At 38.2% G+C, this 9,533-nt stretch overlaps 1 protein-coding gene across 2 annotated transcripts; it reads left to right on the forward strand.

Annotated features, from left to right (window-relative positions):
- Positions 1 to 5,369: 5,369 nt before the first annotated feature.
- LOC110019273 (transcription factor GTE7-like) lies at positions 5,370 to 8,251 on the forward strand. 2 transcript variants are annotated; one of them, XM_020716889.1, is made up of 4 exons: positions 5,370 to 7,188; positions 7,261 to 7,438; positions 7,519 to 7,612; positions 8,032 to 8,251. In XM_020716889.1, the coding sequence occupies exons 1-3, from the start codon at positions 5,596 to 5,598 to the stop codon at positions 7,605 to 7,607; spliced, it is 1,860 nt and encodes a 619-aa protein (XP_020572548.1). In that variant the 5' UTR covers positions 5,370 to 5,595; the 3' UTR covers positions 7,608 to 7,612; positions 8,032 to 8,251. The 2 variants fall into 2 exon arrangements, with proteins under 2 accessions (XP_020572548.1, XP_020572547.1); XM_020716888.1 differs by lacking the exon at positions 8,032 to 8,251 and having other exon boundaries at positions 7,519 to 7,815.
- The last annotated feature ends 1,282 nt before the right edge of the window (positions 8,252 to 9,533 follow it).

A 9,533-nucleotide genomic window follows, 5' to 3' on the forward strand; every position in this document is an offset into this window, starting at 1 on the left:
TATTTTTTATAACATTTTGCATGTTTTAGTGAATATATTAAGCCGAAAAAATTTATTATAAAATAAAAAGTTTCACAATATTATTACGAATATTGCTTTGAAAGAATTTTATGAATTTTAATTATTGTTCTACGTATATTAATTTATTTCACAAGTTTTATTGTTAGTTCGTTAGTTATATATGGTGACATCTATAAATTTATATAGCATGTTTGATAATGTTCATATATGTTTAAATTGATGACATTTTTATGCTTTAGTATCAAAAAATATATGTGATAAAATGAGAAAATGGGATAATCGTGTTTAGTTAGCTTTTTATATTTTATGTTCATTCAAGTAGAGTTATAAGAGCCTATAAACTTATATAATTATCCACCTGTATATTTGATATGCATGAACAAGTGCGAGTGAATGAAGGTGTAAGTGGGAGTGAAGATATAAAACAACAACAACAACAAAAATATCCCATTAAGTGGGGTTAGCCACATGAATTATTTTTCTCTATTGTGTCATATTGAGTGTCATATTTTCATTTAATTCTAATAAATTAATGTCATCTTTTTTTATACAGCGTGTTCATGTCTTTTTTGGTTTACCTCTACATTTATGAACATAAAATTGAATCTAAAACATACAATATCCTAACAGGATCATCAGATGGTCGACATTAAATGTGAACAAACCACCTAAGACGACTCTCTCTAATTTTGTTTGTCATTGAAGCCACGCAAGCCCTTTCACAGATACATTTGTTTCACATTTTTGTCTCAAAGTGTTAAGCCACTCATCCAACTAAGCATTTACATCTTGGCAACACTTAAATTTATTTTATGTTTCTCTTTTATAGGCCAACATTATGTGTCATAAAACATTGCAAGTCTCGCCATCATCTTATAATTTTTTTTCTTTAAGTCTAGGCAATATTTTTATTTCACACAATAGGCCCGATACATTCCTCATCTTCAACCATCCAACTTGAATTCTACTGATAACATCCCATCTATATCACCATCACTTTGAACAATAGACAAAAGATATACAAAGTGTTCGCTCCTTTAAGTGATTTGATCACTCATTTTTACAACTTTTAACTAGATCTATTACTGCTAAATTGTAACTCATGTATTCTATTTTAGATCTACTCAGATGAAGGCATTTATGCTTTAATGTTGTATAATGGTTTGCATGGATCTTGAGGCAATCCAGTAATCGATCGTCTCATTTAAGTTGATCGGCCAAGCTGTCTCCCTTGGCCACCTCATTTCATTAGGTCGACCAACTTTCTTCTTTGGCCAACAAGAATCAACCAAGAGACTTTTCGCCTCGACGGAGAACTCCAACGGATAACTTTTTAGCAGAAAACATCAACACAAAAACAATAAAATATCAAGCACCACCGTTTAAAAGCAAGGGTAATATTGTAATTTACTTTTTGGCCCGTCTATCATTTATAAATAGACCATTATATTATCTATAAATATGAGGGTCATTTCAAATAAAAGAGACTTTTTGGGGCTCTCCCACTTGTAACATCGTGTTTTTTGGAATAAAAAGGGGTTATCAAGCCCAGAGACCACCCCAATTCGCCCCCAAGGGGGCTAGTCTTTCTCTCTCAAGTTCTCCTTCCCTTGGTATTACGTTATATTCCTTGGGAACGGTCTACTGGACAGATATGGATCAACAATCTTTAAGGTGTGGTTAGCATGGATTGTGTCATCAACAAGAAAATGAGCAACATCGAGCAAAAGCTCTTTAGTGAAACGCTCATAGCAAAAAAATGCAAGGGGAACTCTCACTACGATAAATTTACTCCATTTTCTCCTTTCCATCGGCGATCATCGGTTGTGTCTTTTCATATTGCCAAAAGCAGCAAAAGAAATGCCTCTTGACAGGTTCCTGTCATATTAAAATCTCATACAATTTCTCCTCACCTTCGACACTTTTAATCCAATTATGCTTTCCGTAGCTTTAGCCTCCTCTTGCAGCATCCCTCATTACTCCCCTTCAATATAAAAAGTGCTTCATCGTCAATGATCCCTCGAGCGACTAGTCGTCATCGACCGAACCCGCTCGACTGCCACTTCACCGGCCAGCCGCCATTTCACCGTCCGCCCTCAGTATTTTCAGCATGTCGTCTGCCACCACGATACACTATTGTTGATACGTCAACTCGCCATTTCACCACCCACCAAATCCCTGGTCTCAAAACACGAAACATAGCTCCCATCCTCATCAAATTATTTTTCACTCATAACCCTCAAATCTCCATTGTTAATTGTTTTCTATACTATCGAAGCTACATGAATCCCGAGTCAATCCCTTTACTCCATATGGGGCTCTCTAACCTGAGTTACCCATTTTAATCCTCTCCCAATATCCAATCTACAAACAAGACCTTTCGGGGCAAATTCCTCTGATTTTCTTGACAGTAGATCAAATGGTTTTGTGCCGATGATTCCAACGTCTCAAATTAGAAATAAATTTTTTTCAAGATTTTCTTCTTTATTATTATAGTTTTCAGCTGATGAGTATGCTGCAGAGTTTTCTTTCTTCAATGGAGATGCTTTGCTACTTGTGACCACTTGTTTCTTAGCAAAGTAGCAACTTTAACAGGAATTTCAGTCCAACGTCCATGATCATGCCTTATGATGTATGGCGGTGGCTTGTTCTCGAGCAGCCGACGGTGGTGTACCCTCGAGACGCTCAACTCCGAAGCCAACTTCAAGTTTTCGCTCAACCACGAGCAGAAAAAAACTCTCTCAATCGAAATCTGGTTCAATTTCTCTAACCCCCACTGAAGTGGGTGCCAAAGTAGACCCTCCATCACCAGCAAGCACAATGAGGCTGCGAAAGTGGTTGGCCTGCCTTAACGTCATAATTCTATGAGAAGTAGTGAATATGATTATCTTCCCATGATGACAATGCCTCTTAATGATGCCTGTATTTGATAAAATCCAGCGAATGGGCATCCCGAACGATTGGGCCAAATTTAAGCCAAGCTTGTTGGATGACGTCCTGTGTGACGACGAGAACCAGAACGCGACTCTCCTGACACAGATTGATGTGCATCGTCCAAAAAATTTCACTTTGGACAAACCAACATACAACCTTGACGATTTGAATTTTTGTTGAGCACAATGGATCTTTGTCACTTTGTCATTGCGCACAGTGCGGACCTGTCTCTGCAAGTCTTCGATCCAGGCGGTGTATTCAGCTCAAATCTCCTTTTAGCAGCTCTAAGGTCGCCAAGTCGCGGACAACCAATTGCAAGGAGGGTCACGTCCAAAGTCTGCTGCAGCCCAACGACACGTTTTCCAGCTTCACACTAAACTAACAAGAGTGCAGTACTTCTCAGCCCAATGGTGTTTGCAGAAAATCACAGAGCTGACAAAGTTAAGCCGAGTGAAAAGCTTCACTTCATGAGACTGCAACAGGCAATCCTCTAATCACATAAGTAGTCCAGGACTATACCAAGAATCCACGTCCGACGAGGACAACCAGATGATTCATCTAGTTCCTCTCGAAGATCGACTCCAACGAGTAGAACCGTACCAAGGATCACAAATAGAGGATTCTTACCACGCTCGAACGCCATAGCCGAGAGATAAAGGAAGTTGATCACATATCATTAAAACATATGCCAAATTGTTGATAGACAGAAAAGCTCGAGAAAATTATGATCCCCTTACACCGACACAAAAATTGCACTTGCTTCTTCCAAAGGGTTATACCTTCTCGTCGTTCGTTCACCTCAAATGATCGACCAACCACCTCACTTTGCCGCTCCATCCGGTCACTCCCCTCTGACCGAGAATTACATGCATAACACAAAATTCTCAAATATTTTTTTATTTTTTCATACATATCATCAGTTCTTATAACTCACCCAATCTTTGTATTTCTTATATAACCTCTAATTTTATTTGCGAGTCATGACAATTCACCGACCGTGTGTCCCAATAGCTGGTCGTCTCAAGCATAAGAATAAAAATAAAAATAAAAGAAGATTCATATAACATCACTCCTTATTTCGTATTTCAAATATAAAAGCATATACAACTAAATGTGTAAATAAATATACTATTAGAGATCCCAAGAAAAACACTTTCATATTTAGTGTTCTAAATTAATGCGATAATTATTCTTTGCGTTATAAGTTTAAAACTATTTTTGTTTATTCTACACCATTTCGAAGAAGCATATGTACAAAGAATCTGCTCTATGGTCCTTATAATCAAGACCAAGCGAGCTTGAGAAACTCATGCATACCGCCTATTAATTAGTCTTAACTGGGGAACTTCATTTTAGTTTTTCTTTAACGATTCTGTAATCGTCTTTTATGATGTGCAGGGGGACATACTCATATCTTTTCCCTTACACTTATTAGAAAGATTCCTGCTAAATCCTCTCTTTTATTCATGATAAATCATCTCAGATCCAAGCTGCATCCGTTTCATTTCTCTCCAAAGAGTGAATAGGGGCTTATGCCCACCATTTCTTACAGATGATCGCTCGACACATGAGGAACTCGTGATCATATAATTTTATGCTAAATCCTTATGAAAAAAAAAAAACTAAAAATATAGTTCATTCTACAAAATTATTAAACAAGTCAACCTAGTTGTAACAATAAGATAGCCATGGGATAACATTTCTAAAAGGGGCAAAATTAGTTGTCGGATATTTTTGCTTTCAAAAAAAGCAAAAGTTATTAATGATCTCATTATATATTTCCTCGCGAAACAATTTTCTCGTCTTCCAACCTCATCAATCCTTTCTGGGACCCACATTCAAAGGAGCGGTCCAAATAGTTGGTCGACATTTCGCGTTCCCTTCACCCACACAGATATTTTCGCGCGCTTAACGACAGCTGGCCAATTGCGATAAAACCCCGTAAAATTAATTTTAAACAATAGAAGAACAATCTAAAACTGCACCCACTTCTTCTCCTCTCATGAACACCAACCACGTGTCATAACTACAACATCTATTCCACGTGTCGAGCGGTGGACATAGGGTCTACATACACGCTGAATTGTAAGCATGGTCGAATGCACGAGTCATGCGGCGCAAATTCACGCGAAATTCAAACGAAACGCTAAATTCACATCGGCGAGGTAAGAGAAAAGCGACAGAACTTCGGCCCTAACTTCGATGCGTGCCACGTGTAGTAAAAGGGGGTATCACGACCGTTCATGACAGTTTGGAAGGGCAGGACTACGGGCAGAAGAAATAAGATCAAAACCGTTGGATTTTACATTCGGTTTGAATAGAAGGCCGATGATCTGCCCGTGATGTGGCCGGTCAGATCTCAAGGCCTTTAAGAAGCCGTGTACCCCTACCTTTTCTTCCGCACCAAACGCCGAGGGTTTCGTTCTGTTCTCTAAAGAAGAAAAGAATAAGCCCTCGCCCACCTTGTTCTTCTCTTCCTAAGGTCGCCGGATCTGAAGGTGATCGCCGGCTTTTTCTCCGGCGATGAGGACCTGATCGCTTAATAGAGGAGATCTAGCTTGTTTTCAATGACAATCTGGCTGGTTACCGCATTCAGAATCGGCGGATCCAAACCGATCTGAGAAGCCGGCGATTCCTTGTATGGCTTCCGCTATCCTGGCAAGCCAGAATGAGTCTTATTGGGGAGAGCGGAAGGTTTATATGAAGAAAAACTCTAATTCTAATCCTAACCCTAGGCTTTGCCCCAACCCTAATTCTAACCCTAACCCTAACCCTAGCCATATACCGTATTCTAACGTCAGAGGGGCATATGAAACAAATCATCGGGATCAGAAGGAAGACGCGTTGGGCACGGCAGGAACCGTCTTATCGGAGGATTCATCCTCATTCAACTGGAAACCTATCAGCCGGGATGTTGAATTGGGAGGCGCTTCAGCCTGCTATGTCAGTATCAATATCTCAAACTTGTCGAAGAAAGGTATAAGGGATTTGAAACGGAGACTGGTGTCTGAACTAGAGCAGGTACGAAGCGTCGCGAGCCGGATTGAGTCACGAGAGCTCCAGTCTTCGGCTAGATCCGTGGGATACTCTGCCTCTGGGATTTATTGCAGCAGCCGGGAGGTCTCGTCTCCTGCACCCTTTCAGCATAATCATCTTTCACAACCTGAGTCCTTGAGTGAAATGGAAATGAGGGTTTTAGAAGCTAAAAATTCTCATCTGCCTCCGATGCCTAACCAGGAGATGTTTGGGCTGGCTATGACTTCCACTACGAAGGCTGCAATGGATTCTAAGAATCTTCTTTCTGGCATTATGAAGAAGAGCTCGCAGATCTTGGCGAGGCTAATGAAGCACAAGGGAGGTATGTGGTTTAATTCCCCGGTAGATGTGCAGGGGATGGGATTGCATGATTACCGGCTGATCATTAAGCATCCCATGGACCTCGGGACAGTGAGATCCAGGCTTAAAAATGGCTTTTATAAGACACCATTAGATTTTGCCGAGGACATTAGACTGACCTTTAACAATGCTCTTATTTATAATCCGGAAGCTCATGAGGTGCATAAATTGGCTGCACTTCTCCTCCGTCAGTTTGAGGGACTTTTTGGCCCGGCCTATGCAAAGTATGAGAAGCAGTTGGCCAGCATTTCCAGACAAGCGGAAGAGAAGCAGATTTTATCTTCTTGGCCTCATCATGTTTCTGAAAATTCAATGAGAGTAGACTCGAAACCTGTTCTGTCTCCACCAGCTCCTGTTCCAGCTCCAGCTCCTGCTCCAGTTCCGCAACAGCGAGTACACTCCAACCCAGTGGATACCCCTTCATTGTCATCTCCTTACCATCAACAACCGCCGCAGAAATATCCCATAACTGCTAGAACAATCGGAAGTAAGCTACCAAAACCTAAGGCTAAAGATCCGAATAAGAGACCTATGAGCTATGAAGAGAGGCAAAAGCTAAGCTTTGGACTTCAAAGCCTGCCGGAGGAGAAAATGAATCAAGTTTTACAGATTGTCAAGAAGAGAAATATCGACACTCAACAAGAGGGCGATGAGATTGTTCTGGACTTCGAGATTATGGACACAGAGACACTCTGGGAGCTAGATAGATTTGTTTACAACTGCAAGAAGATGCTGAGCAAGATCAAGAGGCAAGAAGCCTTGACTGGAAATGCCGTGTCCTCTGTTCCAATCTCATCAGCTATTGAACAATCACTTCCAGCTGATTCAAACCACAAGGTACTCCAAAGTTATTATTATTTTTTCCTAATATATTTGTTAGCAATTTTCTCAATTCATTTGGATTTCCAGTCACCAATTGCGGACGATCCGACTGCCAAGAGGTGCAAGAAAGGTGATCCTGTTGACGAGGATATTGACATTGGCGAAGAGATGACCTCAACAAATTATCCGTCCGTTGAGATTGAAAAGGATGATGGTCATGGCAGTAGCTCCAGCAGCTCCGGCACCGATTCCTCTTCTTCCAGTGGTAACTTCAATTGATTATTAAACGCTTTTTGCTCTCAGGTGATTCGTGTATAGCCATTTTCATTTGCTTTGCTTTTGCAGATTCTGATTCAAGGAGTACATCTGGAAGTGATTCTGATGATGAAGATAGGAGTTCGCCCGTTAAAAGATCTGGATCTCCACCAAACTAACATAGGTAGGCAAACTTTTAGGACCATCCTTTTTTTTTCATTTTTTTTTTTTTTTTTTTTGAACGAAGTTGTGGTTTTCTGTTCTGGGGTTATGGTAGCTAGGGATTTGGGTAGATAAAGTTTGAGTAGTTGATGCTCCTATGTATCATATGTAAAAAGAAAGAAGGGAAAGTGAAAAGAAAGGGTTAGGGTAGTTTTTTTTTTTTCTTTTTTGAAGTGAAAAGAAAGGGTTAGGGTAGTTTTTTTTTTTCTTTTTTCTTTTTTTGGTTCTGAATTCTGTTGCTTTTTGCTCAGTGTAGCTTTTATATTATTTTAGCTTAATTGATTGGAGCAACACTGTAGTTTTTGACTGGTTTTGTTGTTGCTGCTTTATTTCCGTTATATTCTTCATGAATTTGTGAGCGCTATTGCATTTTTCTTTCAGGTTTTAAGGCTTCCATTGAAGTTTGTTAAAGATGGATTCTTTATAGTCTGCGACTCCATCGTGAGAGTTTTATTATAAATGTTAAGAAAATTAGTGCAAGTTGTTGAAGCTCAAGGTTTTAGCCACATAATTTCCTCTTCGATGTTGCGTTGCAATTTGCAATTTTGTTTCCATGGTTGATATTATATGGATTTTTAGGGTAATTTTCATGTGTAACACTTTTTCGTTTACATCCAATGTGTCATATATTTATGCATGAGAAAAAAGTTTAATGTTAATGATGATTTTCATGTAATTATTACATATTTATGTTAAAATGAAAGTTTATTAAATATTAATATATAAAAATTGTTTGAAATATATACTGTAAAATTAATTAAAATATCAATTAATATTTATTTTTAAAATAATTAAAATGTTCATGCGACATGATGATGATGATCCCAATCTTTTTACTAAAATAATGTTTGGAGGTTTTCGATGAAGCGTTCTTTGGTTGGTATGTAGCTCTCGCATCGGTGCCAAAAGCTTTAATTGCTTTATGACCGCAATGGGCCATTAATATTTTTTAATTAATAGCTTCATTCCAGTTCCTTTTCCTCTTAATGATCATCAGCTAAATTTAGTACCATTCTATCACAAGAGGTTTTAGCAAATTTAGTTGATGATGAGCTTTTTTTTGCAGAAAGAAATATCAAACAATGGGGTCATTAAGTTTGTGTTAAATATGCAAGTACATAGGAATGAAATATCTCAAGAAGATAGGAATTGATTGGCATGTATTTGAATCTTTACTCTCGTAAGTGATATGATGTAATGTAGCATATGATCATTTGACTTTTTAAGTCATTTTGACTATTTATTTGACAAAAGGTTGACCTCATTAGTTGCCTCTATTCACTGTTGACAATGAATCATTAACTCCATTTCTACTTTACCTCTTCTTGCTTTCCCAATTCCCTTCGTCCTTTGTAACGCTTATTTTTTGCAACAAATCAGAAGAGTCCCTAGTTAATTCTTAAAATAGTGTGATAATTAAGTATATTTTTATAATTTATGGAAAGCAAAAACTGTTGACCCGTAAAAGAAACAGACTAATAATGTCTTAATCCAAGGTGTTGGTTTGTTAAACCATAAATTTCCACTAAACTAAACTATTGTTATAAAATAATTTTAGCATTAAATAATATGAGATAGGCGAGCAGACATGCAGTTGACGTAAAGAATAAAGGGCTTTTTATCTAGATTTTAAAAACCATATTCTATCATTTCAATTATTGAATTCAAGTGAAAACTAGATACATGACAATCAAGCATTCAAGCAGATGGCGAAAGCGCCAACCTTTCTACGAAAGCGCCAACCCTTCTATTTTTTTTTTTTTTTTTCTATTTTGGAATGATGCTTTATTTGATTACAACTTGGAAGATTTAACGTAATTTACATATCTAACACCTAAATTTCAATTTTTACCTATATGCAACCTTGCGGTAATACTTACAGA

Source organism: Phalaenopsis equestris, unplaced genomic scaffold (genome assembly GCF_001263595.1).
Source record: "Phalaenopsis equestris unplaced genomic scaffold, ASM126359v1 Scaffold000054, whole genome shotgun sequence".
Lineage (NCBI taxonomy): Eukaryota > Viridiplantae > Streptophyta > Magnoliopsida > Asparagales > Orchidaceae > Phalaenopsis > Phalaenopsis equestris.